The sequence below is a fragment of the Anguilla anguilla genome, chromosome 7 (genome assembly GCF_013347855.1).
Source record: "Anguilla anguilla isolate fAngAng1 chromosome 7, fAngAng1.pri, whole genome shotgun sequence".
Lineage (NCBI taxonomy): Eukaryota > Metazoa > Chordata > Actinopteri > Anguilliformes > Anguillidae > Anguilla > Anguilla anguilla.
The window spans coordinates 3,924,208-3,946,165 of record NC_049207.1 but is presented as its reverse complement, the minus strand read 5'-3'; the positions used below and the strand labels follow the sequence as shown (position 1 = coordinate 3,946,165).

The 21,958-nt window shown below is 45.7% G+C and overlaps 1 protein-coding gene across 1 annotated transcript in view; it reads right to left on the bottom strand.

Annotated features, from left to right (window-relative positions):
- Positions 1–21,958, bottom strand: part of nav3 (neuron navigator 3) — a 277,510-nt gene that overhangs the window by 102,340 nt on the left and 153,212 nt on the right. Inside the window, exons 4-5 of the mRNA XM_035426721.1 lie at positions 2,646–2,763; positions 1,792–1,844 (exon numbers count right to left, since the gene is read on the bottom strand). Coding sequence (XP_035282612.1) covers positions 1,792–1,844; positions 2,646–2,763 — 171 coding nt within the window. The remainder of the gene's footprint in view (positions 1–1,791; positions 1,845–2,645; positions 2,764–21,958) is intronic.

Genomic DNA, 21,958 nt, shown 5'->3' with positions numbered 1-21,958 from the left:
AATTGGCATTCGCTGGTTGTGTTGACATGTATGTCCAGAGGAAGCATTGCTGTTCCCCTGTAAGCTAACACTAATCCAGGCTGTTGGCTCCAAGCCCATAGTTTAACTTCAGTAATAATATCAGCATTGGACCAACTACAGCTAAATCAGAAATGATGCAGGGCCAAATATTAACACAATACAGAATTACATCTCTCCTACATCTATACTTACATGCAAACGCACACATACACACCTTCCCATACACACACAAGCAGACATACATACATGCATGCACAAACTACCATAACCCCACACTATGGCTGAGCTGTCTCTCTCTATCTCTCTCTCTCACACACACACACACACACACACACACACACACACACTCACGCCATACACACATTCATCCCTGCCCCCTTCCCAAACCCTCACCCCTAACAGTCCTTCACCTCAGTGCTTCATCGTCCTCTGGCTGCCAGCTGAACCCTTCCAACGCACCGGTACCGGCAGGACCAAGAAACAACTCTGAGCTACCGCATCCACCAATCGAGCGTCAACAACAAAAAAACCAGTCACATAGCCTCTGGCCTCGCTCCGAAATACACAGACCACTTCCTCAAAAGCGAAGTTTCACTTCCCCGTGACCTGCGTCACACGGCAGGTGTTGAGCCAATGGCGGCGGAGACACCGAGCCGCCGCCCCCCCCCCCCCAGGACTGGGTGTTGGGAGCCGAAAATCGTGTAGTGATCAATGAGCCCTTGTGACACATCGCTGTGCACCCCCAGCAAGGGCCGGACCCCTGCCCCCACCCCCCCCCCGCTGGTCAGTTCTGAAAGGGAAACCAGCCGCGGAATGAAAAGCCCCCCCTCAGCCCACATGAAACGGAAGGTTTTGGGTCAAAACCCCACTGCTCCATAACAAACAGAGGCTAAGCCCTTTTTAATTACAGCCACTGCAAAAAAAAAAAAAAAAACCCAAAATCTGTGACTCACCTCCAGAGCCCACATACACTCTAACATTAACGGGCCTATTTAGAGACTTCAGGAATTCATCACTTCAAACCACGGGGAGGGGGGGAGTTTTCAGACGGTGAATGCGCTAAAAAAGTTAATCAGCTGTTGCTATTGTTTATCGCCGATCGGAGCATTGCTTAAGTACACTTGAGCTTTTTTATTTTTTAAATCCACTTCAAAATCTCCTCATAGTTCATTTAATAAATACTGTTCCCACCCATTCCATTTATACTTTTGGGGAACAATGTCATGCCACCAAACCTTGTGTGTTCAGAATTAACTTATGGAAAGGCCACCGTGCAGCTGACCATGCTGTGACAAAGTCAAAGACACACACAATACAACTTTAACTGAAGCAATACAAAGACTAACACGTAGGCTGACAATTCAAAACACACTATGGTCTGACAGCATCTCTTTGACAACATAAGACGTTCAATATAATGAGCAGTGCTTCCACACACCACCCACACTAATGACGTGTCCCGTATAACTTTTTTTTTTTTAAAACATACTAAATATGCAGTACAGAAGATTCTAAAAGCACTAATTCAAACGCTAAGCGATACCACATCAGACCATGACTTAACACATGCTAAAGTACAATCCATGAATGAATGGTGGCATACAGTAGCACATCATAAGTCACTGTATTCTGACTGATACTAGTATGTAGGAAGGTTTATGCACCACTGAATAATTTCACAGTATTGGTATCACTACTGTATTTTGGACTCTACAAAAGAACATGTCAGAATAAAAGTACACTTGAAAAACTATAAAATTGCACACTCACCATTTGAGATTGACTCCTGGGGCAGCCATTGATATCCTCTACCTTCTCATTCGCTGGAAAGAAGACGACAGCACAGAGTCTGAGCAAAGCTCTAACTAATAAAACGTGCGGTGCCCAATATCATCTGTAACCTTGCAACAGCGCCCCCTGGGGGTGGGACACAGCAGTGATATGAGAGCTCTCTCAGACATGCTTTCTGCACAAGAGGGGGGGGTGGAGGGTCGGCAAAATCATTACTGAGGTTGGGTCCCCCCTCCCACTGCCTGTCTGAGAGCCGGGACTAAGCTGCAAGACTGTTTTTTTTTTTGGGCAGGGGGGAGGGGGTTGGGAGGGTGGGAGGGTAGGAGGGGAACAAACAACACAAGCTACTCCTGCTAAGAAACACACATGGGACACACATGCTTTAATAAGGCACAAACAGTTCACAATGCCGCTCTATGCGCCTGGGGCCATACAGTAGAACTATCCAGAAAATAACCAAAAGCCTGTTTTTAGTGTATGTGTAATGATGAGAGTGTAGTATGTGTGTATCACAGGTGGTAATACTACACGTTTGTGAATGGACAGTTTGTGTGTGCCTGTGTGCACGTACGTGCAAGCATGTGTGAATGTGTGTGCGTGTGTGCACTTGTCTGTGTGTGTGTGCGCGCGTGTGTCTGTGTGCGTGTGCGTGTGTGTGTGCACGTGTGTGTATGACTGTGTGTGCGTACGTGTGTGTGCACGTGCGTGTGTGTGTATGTGTGCGTGTGTGTGTGTGCGTGTGTGTGTGCACGTGCGTGTGTGTGCGTGCGTGTGTGTGCACGTGTATGTGTGTGAGTGCGTGCGTGCACGTGCGTGTGTAGTGTTCCTCTCACCGATGATTTGAATGATTTCTGCCAGCAGCACTCCATCAGCGATGTCCTGCGTCAGGTCCTTGATGAGCCGCGGGCAGCCAGACTTGGCTAAATAGTGATTGGCCCAATCAGTGTAGATCTGTGGGGGGGCAGGAGAGAGAACGGGGTGAGGAGAGTGGGCAACCATGGCAGAGAGAGAGAGAGAGGGGGAGAGAAAAGGGGAAAGAGAGAGAGGGGGAGAGAGGAAGGGAGAGAGAGAGAGAGAGGGAGAGGGAGAGAGAGAGAGGGAGAGAGAGAGAGAGAGGAAGGGAGAGAGAGAGAGAGAGAGAGAGAGGGAGAGAGAGAGAGAGAGGAAGGGAGAGAGAGAGGGGGAGAGAGGAAGGGAGAGAGAGAGAGAGAGACAGAGAGAGAGAGAGAGAGAGGGAGAGAGAGAGACAGAGAAAGCGACACCGAGTGAGGGGGAGAGCAACTGAAGTCAATCCCAAAAAATATTCCCCTGAGAGGAAACCCCAACCGCGCCGGTGGGCGGGGCTTCACAGCTACCCTCTTTGAGACGTGAGTCACATTTGCTTTAATACCAGGGTCAGAGCCCCCCTGACCACACAAGAGAGCAAATATCGGCCCCTTCTGTGGATGAAATGTCACTCGCAAATCAGACCCGAATGGAGAAGAACTGACTGACCTCCAGATTTACAATATCCCCAGCTGCTAAAATCCATCCAACAGCTGCGGCATGGTAAAGATCACCAAAGGACTCCATGTGAATTCAAAAAACTGTTTTTTTCAAATTTTAAAACAACTCAAATAGTTTTAAAATTGAAAAACAGCTTTAAAGACAAAACAAACAGACTTCTCCATAGCAGGGAAACCTGCAGGGAAAGTTTTGTTTCTGAGTACTATGCAAGAGGGCCACGGCTTTGTAAAATAGCGTCACAAAATATATCGATTAAATCATAAAATTGTGGGAACACGGGATGTTTAGTCAAAACCGCACCTCCGCTATTCCCCCCCCCCCCCCCCCCCCCGTTACCGCCCTGGACAGGCTCCGCCCCCAGAGCCAGGCGAAAACAAACGGCCCGCAAACTCCAGCACCTCTACCTAACCCACAACGGCCCGAGTAAACCTGCTAGAGCGTAGTCAGGGAGACGATGAGCTCACGGGCGCACGGAAAGCAGAAGCCAGCGCGTCGAGCCGCGCTGCGGACCAATCCGGTTTCGGCGACTGGTTATTTAAATTTGATTTGAGCAGCTACTTATTTGTCGTGTGTGAACCACGGTTATGATTTGCGCAGTTTTACGCTTCCCGTGTCGACTCGCCCGCTGGTGCGTTCGCAGCGGCCACTTCGGCTCCAGCTCCGGCACAGAGCCAGGACGGCAGCGGCTAGGAGCGCCAGGAGGGCAGCGGCTAGGAGCGCCAGGAGGGCAGCGGCTAGGAGCGCCAGGAGGGCAGCGGCTAGGAGAGCCAGGACGGCGGCGGCTAGGAGAGCCAGGACGGCAGCGGCTAGGAGCGCCAGGACGGCGGCGGCTAGGAGCGCCAGGACGGCGGCGGCTAGGAGCACCAGGACGGCGGCGGCTAGGGGCACCAGGACGGCGGCGGCTAGGAGAGCCAGGACGGCGGCGGCTAGGAGCGCCAGGACGGCAGCGGCTAGGAGCGCCAGGACGGCAGCGGCTAGGAGAGCCAGGACGGCAGCGGCTAGGAGCGCCAGGACGGCAGCGGCTAGGAGAGCCAGGACGGCAACGGCTAGGAGAGCCAGGACGGCAGCGGCTAGGAGCGCCAGGACGGCAGCAGCTAGCCTGGCACTCCCAACGGTTTAATGGTAACGAGTTTCCGGCGCACAGTAACATCCGGCGCCCTCGGCCGTCGAGCGGCACGTCCCGAAAAGAGCGGGTATAACTACAGAACGGCGTTCGGTCCGGGACGGGCGCGGCGCTGCCAGGGCTGGCGGCGGCGGCTGGCGGCTCAGGAGGACGGCGGTTAATTAGCCACAGAGCTACCGGGGGAAGAAGGGGCCCCCCAGTCGAGAGATCTGACCCCCGTCGCGTCCCGCACGGGCAACTCTGTCACTTCTCACGCAGCCAATGTCCTCAGACTGGTGGGTAATTTGTGACACACACTTCTGCGGAGTGAGTGTGTGTGTGTGTGTGTGTGTGTGTGTGTGTGCGTGCCTGCTCGTCTCCACTCTCCTAAATTACCAATGTACTCGACAGAGGGCCTACAAATTCAGTCGGGTATTCTAAGACGGTAGAAGTAGAAAGAGAAAAAGAAATCTGCAGCAGATTTCTTTTGACCAAATACAACCCACTGCCACCCACAGAGGTCCTCGACAGGCCTACTGCTGCTTTCGTTTTCTCTTGAGAAAAAAAAGGTAGTATTCCAACCTGATGCAATGACACAATCGAGGAGGTAGAGGACTGCCAGCAGGTTCCTGAGAAAAGTTACCTGATCGAATGGCTTCTTGGCAATTACCAAGTTCAGACCAGACAGAGGTGATGTAGCTCAACCAGGCAGGGGGAAGGGAATGTAAAAATGCCCCCAGGGAAAACACCCACATCTAGAGACTCGATTTGAAACGACAGCCATGTTATTGTTCAAGCAAACAAACCAGCCGCTATCTATCATTTCTCCCCAAATTACTTTCTGTCATTTTTAACAGAAGAAAATTTATTTAAATAACAGTTTTCAGTGAATACTTTGCAAGTCAACTGTCAATTAAACTTTGCAATGCTATTAGAAGCTCGAGAAGTGAGTGAAGTTAAATGGGCTCCTGAATGTTATGCGTGAGGAATTAGTCACCAAGCCAGATTTGAAAGTTTTCCAGCTGGATGTTTCAATGGACATGGAAACGAAGGACATGTGGGTCAATACAAAGCTTGTTTGGACGGCTGCCAGCCGAAAAGTCTGCTCACGGTGTCACATATATCACCGAAGAACCGGAAAGAGGCTGAATTACATTACTGAGGAAGACACAGCCAAAGTGTCATTCTACAGCACAGACACGCAAACTATTCCGTCTCTGAAGGAGCGCTTGTGAGCACTCACGCAATTAAGCACGAATCCAACTGATCACGGCACAATATGAAGACATTTTCACACACACACACACACACACACGCACGCGCACACACACACGCACACACACACTCACAAACACACACACACACACACACACACACACCTGCGTGCACGCGCACACTCACACTCACACTCACACTCACACACCTATACACCTGCGTACCCGCGCGCATGCACACACACACACATACATACATAAACATACACACACAAACAAACAGACACACATACAAACACACACACACACACACACACACACACCTATACACCTGTGTGTGCGCACACACACACACGCGCAAGCACACGCACACACATACATACATACATAAACATACACACACAAACAAACAGACACACACAAAGACACATTATTTACAAACAGACACATGCACACACACACCAGCACACACACACACACACAGACACAGACACACACACACATATGAAAAAAAGGAATGTGGTCTCTTTAAGAGCCTAAGCTGTAAATTTCTCACTATGAAATAACATCCCTCTCTCAAATGACTGTTTTCACTGCTGCCTGATAGCTGGTATTCAGTCGCCTCTGTCCGGCAAGCGCACGTTACCTTGAACTTGCCCTCCTGCTCAGCAAAGACATTCCCCTCAGCAGTATGAATTTAGCTGGAGCCTGCCACCACCCCCCGCCCCCCCCCCCCTTCCCCACTGCCAGTGCCAACCTCCCCACCCCCCTCCGAAAAAAATAAATAAATAAATCAACAGCTCACCTCTTCCCCATCTCCCCAGAACAGACGAGCGAGCAGCGCAGAAACAAGCTGTCAGTTCACCTGGCGTAAAGGAGGGCGGTCAGCCGTCCCCCCCCTGGCGCTAGGTCCCCACCGGAGCCGCGCACGGTTTATAACGGCAGCCGGCTAGCCGCGAGCAGACGGACTGCTTAGGGAGCCGATCGCACCGCGCCACTGTGTGTGTGTCTCTTTGGGCTCCGCGGCGCTGGCTACAGCCCGCAGTACCGCCTAACCGCCACTGGGCGGGGTGAGTTACCAAGGAGAAAAAAAAAAACGAAAGTTTTAAAAGATCCTGGTGTGGGGAAGCTAGAGCAGCTGGGCTATCTGCAGAGGCTGTACGTGAGAACAGGGACATTTAAATGCTTCACGGTTGGGGGGGGTGGGGGGGGGAGACCCGGGTTTTCATGCATTGCCAAAGCATAGGAGAGACCAAGCTGGAGTTTAAACAAAATAACCGATTCTTCCAGGCAATTTTTCATGCACAGAAACACAGAAATGGCAGCACTGATTCATTAAACAAACAAAACTGTAATTAATTTGACAAATACCGTCAATATATAGTCATGTGACTGATAGGATGATTCCTGTCTAAACAAACAATTGTGAGGAAGAAAGTGAAGACCACACAAACAAGATGGATGAGTCCTACAAGCACAATCAAAACCTGAAGTTCATATATGTATATATATATATATATATATATATATATATATATATATATATGATTGCAGGGCTAAGGAATTAACCAATATTTTTTCCCCCAATTACACACACACAATTTTAAACAATAACATCTCAGTCCTTTGCTGATTTCATCATATTTTGATCTCAAAGGAAGTTTTTTCCCCCGATATCTCTACTCTCCCATTGATTGAGTATAAATAAAATACTGTCACAATACTTCCATTTTGTAGACAGCAGGGGGGTCACAAATGACCTCTGGCACTCCATGTGAGACACCCCAAGTCCGACAGAACCTTCTGAACCTATGGGGGGCTTTTTATCCATTGGGACAGGATGCAACTCTGTAACTTCACAGGAAGTGGAAGAGGTATAACTGTCAGTATATGAGCTCTATGTCTGCATTTGCCTTTTGCTTCCCTAGACAGTGGGGCCCAGGGCCATCTGTGACTTCCCCAAATGCATCTTTATTTTTATCACATACTGTAGGTCAAACACGTCAGTGTGTAATGGTTCACTTACAGCAATCTTCTTATTCCTCACAATTGCAAAACTATTATGTTTAAATCTACATAGAGATACTTATTTGTGGCTAACCAAACGAAAAAGGTCAATATTTAATTACGATACTCAAGCGTGAAAATATAAGGATTTGTGAATTCGCAATGAAATGCTTACTAAGATTGTTATCATATAACATTGGTGTTAAATCAATCCACAACCCCATTACATATCATACAGTAAATCAATTTTATTTGCTGTAAGAATATTAAACTGCAATGGCAGCATTTACATTCATTTTGTACTTGCGGGTGATTAAAAATTGGAAGAATGTTGGAGAGAAACTTCACAAAAAAGAAGATGCTCATGTATATTCCATCAACTGCTTGCATAGTGGGCCCTCAACCACAACTCAAATATTTCTGATCATTTCCCTCTATAGTCCATCATAACCCTGCTGCTCTTCCAGTGGATCTCCAATGCAAGACACCACGATAAATATCAGCCCATTTTACACTTTGGTGCCCCCAGTGGTGGAATGGACTAACTACACCAATCAAAATTGCTCTCTAACTCACTTGTGTTCAGTATTGTGACACGTAGAGCTCTGTAGATCCCTAAGGATAAGCCTGTCTGCCAAATAAACAAACATATATTTTTTTAAAAACATAAGGAGATACCATTACATTTGTAAACCAATTTCTCCATTCAACCGAATTTAATCAGGAAGATTGGCCACCAACTTCTCAAAGGGTGGCCAGATTAGATTTGCCATAAAACTGTTTATATCGAGGGCACCTCAGCGAGTTGAAAATGCGATGTCTCATTTCCACGCTGCTAGGAACCGTGATGCGTGGAGATGCACAATTCCCACAGAAACTCATTCGTGCCAAAGTAGGAATACGCTCACTGCCTCCCCCAGAGAAACCCTGCTGCCTAATTTAAGGTCGTTCCAGTCATCCGCGTGGCACAGAAACCTGACGGGTAACGAGGGACAGCCTCGTGAAACAAATGAACGACATAATTATTCTTTTCTTTTAAGGCCAGGATGGCGAGGGGGGGGCGAGGGGGGTTTGGAGATAGTGTTCAGCGAGAGACAGACAGGTTCCCAAGGCGAGACACACGGTCTGAATGTGAATCCTAAGCTGGAGCCAAATTCGTAAAATCAGGCAGGAGGTGCAGCAATCTGGAAGCGTTTTGCTGTGGCAAACCTTTTTCGCTTTCTTTCCAAGGAAATTAAACATCGCGCTGAAAATCCCATTATCCTGTCTTCAGTGTGGAGCGCCGCTCGCTCTATTTTGCATGGTATAACAGCGCAATGACATAGCTTCCCTCCTTTCTTCTTTCACAAAAGACAAACATTCAAATGTCGGTTACAGTAAAGAAAACAGCTGATGTACATGTCTGCCGTTTGCAAAATCAAGTAGCTCTTAAACATCCTTAAATTAAATAAACCCCCTAAAATGGATTTCAGACCGAGAGAACACTTTCCTGGTTCCTTCGTCTGCCCCGCATAAGTCAATCAGTCGACAGCCTCTAACCAAAATGTTCAAACTGAAAATCTTCAAGAGCGGCAAGGCTGATTGGTCGGTTGAATTGGCGTGCATCTGATTGCTGGGGTCAATTCCTCTCGAATCAGCATTCCAGCAAAATCTGGGGCAATTTTCTTTGGTACGGGGCTCCGCGGAACTGCTGAAGCCGTTCCTTTCCCAGTTAATGTCTATTTAAGCTCCTTTAAAAAAAAAAAAAAGGTGTGAAAGGTATGTTTGACCCACAAATCAGTGCAGAGTCCCTCCCGCTCTTCTGACTGAAGGAGTCCAGAGAATAATGTGAAGCTTCTTTTAGCACGACAGAGACCTATAGGATATGTTTATCTTGCATTTATTTCAAAGTTCTTCAAAGGTTAACATTTTTAAGTGCCTTGCTGGCTCAGTGTTTGCTGGTGAGAGCAGTGATGTGTTTCTTCAAGCTCAAACATACACTGTGGTTTTTGCAAATCAATAGCACACTAATTTGATATCCAATTACACTGTGCTGTGATCCTGGCTGATGGCAGACGATTTTGCAGGTTTCCTGCTTCAGAAAAACACTCACGGTTATCGATCAGCTGGAAATATTTCATCCTGCACCAAAGAGTACTTAAACTAAGACCTTAAGACTAAGAACTAAGAACATAAAGGTGAGTTCACTGTACAGAGAAAACTGCTCACATTTTTTGAAAGGTATATACATAACAAATTATACCAAAATAAAAACATAACTAGTTTCTTCAGAAACGAGGTGAAATGTCGACGGATATTTCTTCTGCCAAGCCCAGATATGGTGGCCAAAGTCCAACGGCTGGGAATGGCTATCTCAGTGTGGACCGCACGTTAGCAGACAGACTGTTCTTACTCTGCTGTGGAGGCCCTCCTTAACCACGGTGGCTGAACTGTGCTCAAACCCCCACTGACGGTGTTAACAGATGGGACTTCTCTTCCTCTCTTCCTAGGCACGGTGGCTTTGTTCCAGGGTGAAGCGGTTCACCCCCCCCCCCCCCAACCACCACCATCCCCGCTGCGCTACTGACAAGCACAGCTGGAATGACACCCAATGAACCGTGTGTGGAAGTACAACAGGAACGGCTCCTTGCGCATGTGAATTAAAATGCGTCTGACAACTTCGACATCAGGATCGCTGCCATCCAATCGCCCCAGCGGGCCTCTGACAACTAAAATATGTTTGGTTTGACAAAACAGCCATTTATAAATCCACTCGATATGTCCAGCAAGTTTGTTTCTCAAGATCTACCATCCTGTAGATTTTCACTCCAACCCTAACAAAGCACACCTCATTCAACAGCCAGGTGAGCTGCTAATTAGCAGAATCCAGTGTGCTTTGATAGGGTTGAAATGAAAACCTACAGGACGGTAGATCTCCAGGAAGAGGCTTGAGCAGCCTAGCAAAAAAACCTATACAGTGCATGGTGTTTTCAAAAAAGGCCCGTTGTGGCAAGTCAGAGAGAAACAGAAGTCACATGCACTGCTCAGATCAGCTCTGAAAACCCATGACTGGCACGCGCTAAGCCACGAGCCAAGAGAAACAGAGCCCGTCTTGTGAGAAAGACGGCAGCCATTTTCCCTCCAGATGTTCTGGAATTACCCGCCGATAAGCTAAGGGATGCGTTTAGCTCTCGTTATCCGCCAGAGACCGCACTGGCGGCTTTAATCAGATCCTCAGACCGAGGGAGTCGCTCACCGCATGGCTGGATATCGCCTGACGGAGCTGAACAGACTACAGTGGAGTTCAGCCTCTTCCCCATTTCACCTGTCAGGTTTGCTAACTGAACGAATGAAACGAAACACTGCATTTATATTGGACCATTTCCGAACGCTCAAAGTGCTTCACAGTGATGAGGGGGTACCTCACCTCATCCACCTCCAATGTGTAGCGCCCACCTGGGTGATGATACACGGCAGCCATTTTTGCGCCAGAACACTCACCACACATTTAGGGAGAGAACATTTTTTGAGCCAATTAGCTGCCTGCTACCACACAGCACCAGCATGAAGACGCGGGAGGTACTTTAAAGAAACTCCGCACATTAGCTTGCCACGGCTTCCCAGTTTTCAATAATTAAACAGGCAAGCATCTTGGTAGAATAAAAGACGCCGTTCTCGCCCATTTACTAGAGCCAGTAAAAGTCTGAGCAGGCTGTAAAGTTCTTGGAGCTGCTCCAAGCTGGTCCCCCTCTGCCAGAGCTTTGTGCCTGACCATTGTGAGCCCTTGCTCCCTCTTCACTGAATCCACTCCAGTGAGCGCTTACAACCCTGTCCACCCCCACACCAGCACACACATCCACACCCATACCCCCACCCACTCTCTCACATTGCAAAGCCCTGGCCCTGAATGTGCGATAAAGTGCTAAGTGTGGGGGTTCAGTAAATAAGACAATGAAAACCAGTGAATCCGAACAGCACAGCCACATCCAACCTCACTTATCATGTCTCCTTAAACAGCTGGTGCCTACAGTACACACAGAGCAGAAATTTCAGACAGCAGCCAACAGAAAACAATTATTCCCAGTAACCTACCTGACACCCTACCTAAACATCACCCCATGGTAAAAAGCAGTACGCCTAGATTGAAGTGGAATACGATGATAAATTCAATAAGTCTTTCAATTGCAATAATAACACACACCATTTGAGAGAATTTGAGAGAAGGTTGCCAGGTGTGTGCCGTCTGCTAAACATCCCCCTTCCACCCCTCCCTCCCCATTTCAGCATCCAAAGCAACATGACAAGAGAGACAAGGAAAACATGGCAACCCCACATATCCCCAGGTGAAAACACTTAGCACAATCCGCCTGAGCGTTCCTCAGTGCTGGACCTCCGACGCTTTCTTTCTTCATTAGAATGAATAATTTGAATACGGCTCATTATTGATTAAATAAAAACCAATTATACCGCCCGGAATACATTACCAATAACCAGTGTCTCTGGATCCCCCCGTTTGCCCTCGGGTCAAGGGTCCTACCACATAATGACTTTAGTGGCTGCGTTTACGATTCAGCTTATCATTAGCGATATGAATAAGCCAAGGTGTTAGGTCAGACGGCAGCTCAATATTGTTCAAATCCCCTCTGCTAGTAATTTAAAGCTATAATTGCCCAGATACGATACAAGGGACAGTAATGAGTTTAAACTCATCTAATTTCGTACCGTCAGCTTTTTAAAATGACTTGCGTCTGAAGCTTCACCTCTGCTGACGCCGTTCAGACAGCCCTAGCACATGCAGGTACCAGTGGTCTCCAGCAGAGGGAGCTGTTGTATCTAACTGAGATGGTAGAGATGGGATTTCATTCATCAAGAAATATACACCCTCTTGAAAAGATGCTGTGTCACTGTTTAGGTGAATGTTATTTTAGGGCAGTGGTAACCAACTCTGTTCCTGGTGATCTACCATCCTGAAGTTTTTCATTTCAGCCATAATTTGGCACACCTGATTCAACTAATCAGCGGCTGAACAAGATCTCTAGCTGTTGAATGAGGGGTGCTTTGTTAGGGTTGGAGTGGAAACCTACAGGACGCTTGACGGTTGAGTTAATAACCACCTGGTTTTGAATTAACTGCCATGGCAACTGCTCCACACTGTTGTCATATTAAAGGTGTCACGGGTAGGTTTTCATTGGTCCAAAGCTTAATCCTTTACAGCCCTTAAAGTTCTCTGATTGGTTGGATTGGTTGGTTGTTTTTTTTGTCTGAGGAACAGCACAAAATGTACAACAATGTATGCATGCTGACATTAACAGGGACTATATTGATTATACTGGAATGATGGCAGAGACACAAATATGAGAAAAGTTCTTCTTATGGGGTGAAAAAATCCACTGCTTCCCATGATCAAACCAGGATTTGATTGGATGAGACAGTGGCGGTGACCTTTCCCTGGGACCAATAAAGCGGGCTTCAGTCCAAAGCATGAGCCAATGGCACGTGTTAAACAACAAAGCGACAAAAATGTACTCCTCATAAAATCACAAGACTGGCATCAAGAGTGAAATAAAATATTCTTTCCTTCACTGAGAAATAAATAAATCCACTTTGGATTGGTCATCACCCCTTTAAACATGCTAAAGCAGGCAGTGAAATGAATCTAAATCATTCCTCAAATGTTATGCTTCAGTGTAATGCACATTAAAGCAAGACCAGACTAGTGTATAAAGAGTGATTCTTGTTTTATGAACTATGACATGATGGTTTAAGGTTCACAAATACATACATTCATACATATTGACAATGTATTAGTGGATGTACAGTAGCCTACACCTTTCTACACACCTGTAATAGTCCAGGTGAGTACAGTAGGGGGAGCTATAGAACATACTGGCATGGCACACACACCTGAGCAGCGTTAATCCACCTGTATCTCTCCTCCACAGTGTCGTCCGCCAACCCCATCCACTCTCTTTCACACTCGCACCAGAACGGTGGGCTGGGCACACGTTTAACTGTTTAACACACCGGCACACACATCTTTCAAATATAAGAGAGGTAATCCAGCACTTGGTTTGTTTCTGTCTCGATTAGAGGGTGTATCCACAGCCAGATTAACTACAGCCTTTTCCCTGCAATGAGCTGGCAGTGTGTAGGCACCTGTGCTTCTGATTAAACACCAAAATTTATCTTCAACTCACCACCTACCTGGACGAAGTAAAGACACACAACACTCATAGCCTAGGCTCTATGCTTCTTCCATTGTGCTTGTTGGCAGTCACCCCAGACTACTTATTACGTGCTTAAGTGCTCAGAATGATCAGGTTATTTGTCCCGAGAAACAGTTTCGTGTTATCTCGCACTTCATAAAGGTAAAATACGCACACTTCGTTTCGCTTTGTTGGTTCGCTCTCCTATCGCGGGTGACTTTCCGCGGAGTTCACATTTTATCCGTAGCATGTTTACGGCACGTTCGATCTGCTTATCAACCACCGGAACTGAAACAGTTCAAGGCTGGAAGCCTAACAGGGTGTGACAGCACTGCCGTACCAGGGATTCAGAGGCAAGCACAGGCATCAATTTGCCTTCACAATGGGGGGTGGGGGGTGGGGGGGGGGGCAAGGGTGGGGTGGAACTGAAAATGGATTTACCATAGTCTGTATTTACAGCCCATGGGTAGCATATCTATCTGCAGATACGGGCGGTGCCATTGCAAAGCAGCACAAACTCACAACTCACTCTCGTCTGTGTCAGTTGTTAGGGCTGTGGAATATTTTCCTGCCAGATGACTGTACGTTTGCTCCTTTTCCCCCGTTTTACACTCCCACCGGGTTCTGTTCCGAGGTAATCAGCGTTGTGTTTCACTCTAATTTTCCAGACAAGATGGTGCTTCACAGCATCTTGTTTAAATTTAATGGGAAACCGTCTCTGGTATTGCTCCTGGTACCACTATGCTGGCTAACCACTGTAAGGCAGCTAACTGCGTTACCCGCGCTACGTTGGGACGTTGACAAGCTGCTTCCCTGTTGACAGGGTGACTTATTTTAGCTATTATTGGAGACCGGCTCTTGTTAGAGATTCAGCGTCTAATGGAAGTTTAACGGTAAGCACATATTTCACTGATCGTCGTCGTGAACACTAGTGGGGCTCCCCAAATGTAATTACTGAGGGACCATCTGACCCTCTACCATCCCCCCACAGCCACTTCTTAATTCTACTGGCTGGAAGTGAAGGTCTCTACTCCCCATTACTGAAACAATCATCTGCAGAATTCCGGATATGCCCGCTATAAAACGGCATTCCATAACAAGCTCCACATACCAGTCTCTCAGTGTTTACAGATTCACTAGAAGACGATTTAAAATTCTCCGCTGATTTACGAGCAGGGTTAAATGACTTCTTCAACCAACCAAATATTAACATGATGAAGTGACATTTTAATCGGGTTTCTCCCCCATCTGGAGGCGCAGAACATCTGCCTGATAGGCGTGAGCATCTTTCATTGGTGGGTGACACATCGTGAGTCATCCAGGAGAAGAATGGCGTTTCCTCCGTTCTGTTTTCTTTTGTTAACTGTCAGACCATGTCAACGACTGCCGGATCATTACAAGCCCATGCGTCACCACTTCCCGCTCTTTCTGAGTCACGTGACCAAGTCATTCGATCAGAAGACCAGGCCGATTTTTTTTAAGCAGTGGAAATGTGAATGGGCAGCCAAACTTCTGCTTGCATTACAACAGGAATGGAGCCAATTCGGGAAAGTAGTAAAATTCAATTTGTAAAATGATTATTAAGTTCCACGAGGAATTTTCAATTAATTAAATTACTTTTTTTCATTCATTTCCTGAATTGGCTGAAAGGAAAAGGCAGTGACCCAAAACCTGGCTAACAAGCCCAGTGTCTTCACTACTCTGGTAAAATGACTAACTATGGTTTGCCTGCTTTAAAATCTGGGACCATGAATGTTCTCACTTCAAATCTTAGCAAAGCCAAAAACAATAGTAAGACAAGCAACATTCAAAGAAACAAACAAACAGACAAACAACAAAAAACTTTTTCACCAGGTGAAAACTTTCAGAACAGAGACATGCCAGTTTCCAAAAAAAAAAAAAACTTGCACTTTGCCCTTCACCCGGCAGGTCTAAAACCAGCCGGTGAGCCATTCCTCAGATCCCGACTTACCAGGGTTTGAAATCCTGGTCTTACACTGCCACATTTCTTGAAAGGTTCCCCTTCAGAAAAGTGTCAAAGGCTCAAGCTACTCCACAGATCTGTAAAGGTCTATTAACATTCATAATGACTATATATCTTCTGGGGACAGACTGCAGATGTGCACCAGACACACAGAGCAGCTAAGATGGACTAGCAGGCCTCTCCCGCGGTAAACGATACTATTTATGACATCTCTCTAATGGACTCCTCACATTGGTGGGTCCCTCCCTGAGGTCAAAGGTCACAGGAGTAATTATGGGTCTGGCCGGTGTGATTGACGAGTATTATACACAATCTTTCCAACGGGATGAGACCCCCTAACTCCAACGGTGGTGGAGCGGTTAGACATTTTTTAAAAATCCATCAAGCCTGTCCATCTGAAATAAAAACCCTGGGAAAGTACATTCTTGGACATACCAACGTTTAAGCACGATCAGTAGGATGTTAAATTTCAGGCACTTAACAAATAAGACCACTGAAAACCATTTAATTCCTGTTAGTCCTAATGTTAAACAATAACAGGTAAAATACTGATATTTTCAGAGAGCACTTCCCTAGACTCCCATAAATAGTCACGTAGAGCTCAGATGACTGAGAGGAAGGCAACTGAGTCACAACATGCTGTTGTAGTTTGGTCAAATTAGTTCACCGATAAGAAGGATAGCTGTTATCACGGAAGAGACAAACAGGAAGTGATGTCAAAAAGGACGCACATTATGCGCAATATGTGCACTGCAGTTGACGCATGGTTCTATATTTGCAACCTCATTCAAATACTTCCTGCCTATTTCAGGCAAGCCAATGCTCCAAACAACATCCAAAGCCAGTGAGACTTTTTTGCCATTGAGTTGGAATCCTGAATTTAAAAAGGAAGGATGTTATTATTATTTATTTTTGAGGGGGGAGGGGGGTCTTTTGGGATCTTACAAGAAAAGACATTAAAATTTTTATACTGCAGTTAATCAGCCACTTAAGTTCTGTGATCTATGTAGAATATATTTGTTAATAAACATTTGAATTTCGGCCAAGTAAAAAAAAAAAAAAGTTTAAATTCAGGGAACAAAAAATGTTGATCAAAGTCATAAATCGTTTGATGTGAGCCTGAACTCTCACATTCATATTAAAAATTTAATTAGAGGCTAATTATGTGCATTGGGGGTAAACTACATAAGTATTCACAGTACAGTGATCAAAGACAACTCAGCCATTTGATTTATTTCAGAGGCTAGTCGCTCATTTAGCTCATAGGTCAGAGGTCAGCGCTGATCTGAAAATTTACCCAGAATTCCCTGCCCCCAAGAAAGCCTTTTTGTAGGAAGCTTCTGGCTCTCATTGTTGTGTCATTACTATCAAGTCCTTACAGCACATTAGCACTTTCCCTTTGAGCCTGGAACACATTTAAGCTTGAAATGTAAATTTAAAAAAAATCTTTCTACTTCGTCCTTTAGGGAACCAAACTGCATGCGATGCACGGTATGTCGACAGAAAAGCTGACGGTGCAGTCTCTAAACGTTTTGAAAACGCATCACCACGTTGGGCACAAAAATCCACCCCCCTCAGCGTCAGCAGAGACAAATCATCTTTCATCCCTGAAAGAATCACGCTCTCGCTTACCGTCCGATTATTTACGCCAGGACGCCTGGGAACATGTTTACGTCTGAATTTCACAGTACAGAAGACGCAAGCGTCTGTTCACTTTTGGGTGGTATTGAAGACTGGATTATGGTCCAGGCTGGGGTCCGCCGGGTCTCCAGGTTACTGTGTGTGTGTTCTGCAGAGATTGCACAGCAGTGACACATTTCACACCGGACAGTGAGTTCTGCAGGGAGATCGCGGGTGCTCTTTACGCCGCCATTGTTTTGCGTGTCCCTGAGAACGCCACGGATGACGCTCCACCGACATCGGACAGCCAATCACGCGGCCCGTCCACCCGGGGGCGGAGCAGAAGGGGTGTCTGGGACAGGCTGATGAGGTTAGCAGGTGTAAGGCCCCGTTCATGCAACCCGATGAAAAGCTGGGAATGAGCCAGCGCTCCGAAAAAAACACATCCAGGGATCTCTCGTAAGATAGGACGGAACGGGAATGCGAGCAACTTTTATTTTTATTTTTTTTTAAAAAGGGCCCGGGCGGGAAAAAGGGAGGAAACTCTGGAAACGTTTCAGAACAGCGCGTACCGCCTGTTGATTTAGGACCGCTAAACGCACTGGCGGACGGCGAAGTCCCGTTTCAAGGTTAACGCGGGCTTGAATTCACTCCTTTCTTTTCACAATATACAAGGCGTAGCTGTTAAATACTTCATCCAGCAGCGCTCCATAAAGAAGGTTTATCTGTGATTCATTCCTGTCCACGCAGGAGCACTGCTCTGTATTTGGACAAATACCCTCCAAATGCTTGACAGAAACGGATAAAACATTTGGACCAGGTAACTGCTGCAACTGCTCTACAATTTGACCAAGCTATTTTATATTTTTATATTATATTTATATATTTCCGAAGTGACAGGGTGGAATTATTCCCCAAACCACTGCCACATACTGTGTTGGTGTTAAAGGTTAACACTGTACATGGACTGTGATTCTTGTCGACTGTCAACGTTTTCTCACTTTGAGAGATTAATCTTACAATTCTTCCGTTTTCAAGTACTGTATCTCAATGGAAAACCTTTTCAAAAATTAAGCTTTTAGAGTAATTAATCAACTACTGACTGCTTTGAGCGCAAAAAAGACAGCTTAATATATCAAATGATAGCAATTAGGAACTATTAATTTTAAACAACTAAAAAAAGGTTTCACAGGGACAACGGACATCCCTTCCCATTTTTTTTAAAAGGTATTAAATCAGGCTAAATGTTTGAACAAATTTGCATTGCCTCTTCCATCTGACTTTGCTGATGAAAAGCTAAATTAGCCTTCTCAAATAAAGGCAGGAATCTTCGGCTGGAAAATTGAGCTCTTGCACATTTTGCTGGGTGGGTTACTAACAGAATGCTGTGGTTTGCAATCCTTCCCTCACCCTTTGAGAAAAAGGTTTCCTCCTTCGAGAATGAAAAAGCTTGACTGAATAAAAACTTGAATGCCCTTCAGGACAGCGAGAGAGGGTTTGATGAGAAGGCCGTAGCCTGGGGGGGGGGGGGGGGGGGGGGGGGGCAAGCACAGTTGCAGCTTTGCCGAGCCCGTCTGCTGTGCCTTCACATGTAAGGCCTTTTGTGAAAGATCTGCTCCATAACCCTTGAAGTGAAATAGGACTACATGTCCAACCCGTATTGCGGTTTCTCTGTCAGCCTCACACCACACCACACTTTATTTACTGAGGTTCGTTTTTCATTCTTATGGACAGAAATTCCGCCTTTTGTTCTTTTGGATTTCATTTTGCAGTCTTCATGTGAATTTCATTTCAACAGCAGAGATAACTGTTGCTCCTTTTCAGGTAGATCAGGCCAAAAGAAAACATGAGTTGGCCAAACTAGAGATTTTTTGTGTTTCACTTACCTATCAATACCTAAACTAAACTGCAGGTGCACAGTAAAACATCCAGTGTTCATTCTTACAGAGTACATATGGTCCCTATTGGACATACGCACATACTCTGTTAGAATTGAATTAACACTGGACATTTTACTGTGTGCCTGTAGCTGAATGAACATATCTGGTATATCATATTCAAAATAAACCAACAGTGCAGCTCATCCTATTACACATTTCATTCAAGTTTTACGACAAATATGTTGCACCTGCATCATCGACAACACTCTTAAATAATCAATCAACTTGACGTCTAAACATCCCAAAACAACACATCTTCTCACAGATCTCCCCTCACTGCTTTGTTAAATGTTATTACAGCGCCCGTTATCTTACCGAGATAAGGCATGACTAATTGAAAACAGAGAAAGTTCGCTCAGATAAACATCTGCCTGGCGTGTCTGACGAGATCAGGGAGACCCAGCGCTGCCTTCAGTCTAATCGAGGGGATGACTTCCTGTTGAAGTTGTCCCAGATTCGCCCCCCCCCCCCCCGCCCCGCCCCCAGTGATTCAACAGCATCCGCTAACAGCATCCTGAAGATAACCCCATCTTCCTTCCTGAAAGCAACAGCTGCCACAGTCAATCTTGTGACGGCAGTTATTCCAATTTTTTAGCCATTTTGCACCAAAGCAAAAACGGAAATTGTCCTGACCCATTCAAATTGCGATGATATTTTGCTGAAAGCGTCTTTACAGAGGAATTAGCTTTCATAATAGTTTGCATTTATATCTAAAATAATGCATACGGCAGTAATGATTTGATTTTTGCCAGCACAGACTACACAAAAGTCATTTTTTGATTTTTTGGTCCATGCATGATGCAGACACAGGGGTGTCATATTAAACAACACTATGTGTTCCAAAATATGAGCAGTTTATCTAAATGTAGTGTAAACAGTCTTTCTGCTGAAACACCAGAAGGCAGTCATCTCTGTTCATTTTCATGGTGTCAGTTCCGAAAGACTGATATTTACCACTACAGACCACTTGTTTTGTTTTGTTTATCCCCAAAGGGAACAGCTCTCTGAAAGGGACATTCTAAAATATTGCCAACACTGTGTAATATGAATGATAGTATGGTAATATTCATATCAACTTAACAGGAGATGTTTACTGCTATGTTTTCACGGTTTGAATTACAGGGAGAAAAAATATGTAAGCACAGCATTACAATGAGTTCAATAAGCAGGCTGAAGAGTTAGCATGGCTTGTGACACCATATCTAGTTAACACACACGCACGCACACACGCACACATACTGGCACACACACATACACACACGCATACACACACACACACACACACACAGTAGCTGCACAGCCCTGTGTCTATAATGAAAAGAAGAGCAAAATGACTGCAGCCACTAGTACAAAGGCAGTCGGCTGAACACACACACGCCACCGTTACTGTGAAAAATGCCCATTATTCAATCTGACTAGCTTTTCCACTGGCTCGTCAGGTATGAGGTGTGTACCTGGAGATCCCTAACACTGACAGCATCAAAGAGCCCGAGTCTGACAGACTCAGCTTAAATCAGTGGACCTCGCTTTATCTGCAAAGATCACACCGTAACTGCAGAAGAACTGAAACGCAAGATAACAGAAAAAAAAACGAGAGCAGGATAATCAAACAGATTCCGCTCCTTCTGTCAAAGAGTCCGTGTGCAAAGTTAGGCTGGAAAATAACAGGTAACATTTGTAAAACTGTACAGTTTTCATTATCACTTCTGTAAGTACAATTGGAAAAATATTGTCAGTAAAGAATTTGTATTTATGTAAGCTCTGAACTTTGCATGTGAGATTTCTTTTTTTTTTGTTCTTTGTTACAGGTTTTCTAATATTATCTAATTACCTAACAGGCAATAGCACTGAAGCAGAAGTCAATACAAGAGTAAGAAGGAGAATGAAACAGAAGCAGGTCTCGCTTTCGTCTGCTTTTTCCAGCTCCCCGTACACCTTTTAACATCACAGCCATTAAACATTATGTGCTTGCAAACAAGATCTGATAACAGCCAATTAATTACAGAGCGGATCGATAAAAATCAGAGGCGGAAAGTCCAGGGGGTCAGAAAGTAAACGTCCCGTCGTGCGTTTCTTCCACCCGTGAACTCAGCCCCGCCGATGCCACTAATTACCGTAATTCTGCCTCCCGGCTGATGAACTGCGCTAATTAGCAAATTCGGGTGATTGGAACAGAACACTGGGACGGACTTGTACTTTCTGAACCTGTATTTTCCACCTCTGATAAAAAGATAAGCTCTCCTAAATTCGGTTTTCCATCTCAGCCAATGCTGCAGCTGCAATGTGAATGGGATGAAAGTTGGTTACTCTTGTAGTTCATTCACACATGATTGCTACTGGACTAAGCCCAAAAATGTATGCACGCACAGACCGCTGCATTTTACATACAGTATCTTGCAGTACTCTGAATTCATCTTTCTGTATTGATCCATCTACAGTACTTCATCGAATCATCTATTAGGTTCAAATGTCAGCTCTTCTGAGTGATATTCAACAATCCAACAGGCGGGAAACCAGCCCAACCCAACTACTGTACATTAAAAAGAACTTCAGCCACTACTGTATATCAACAGCAGATTTGCTCTTGA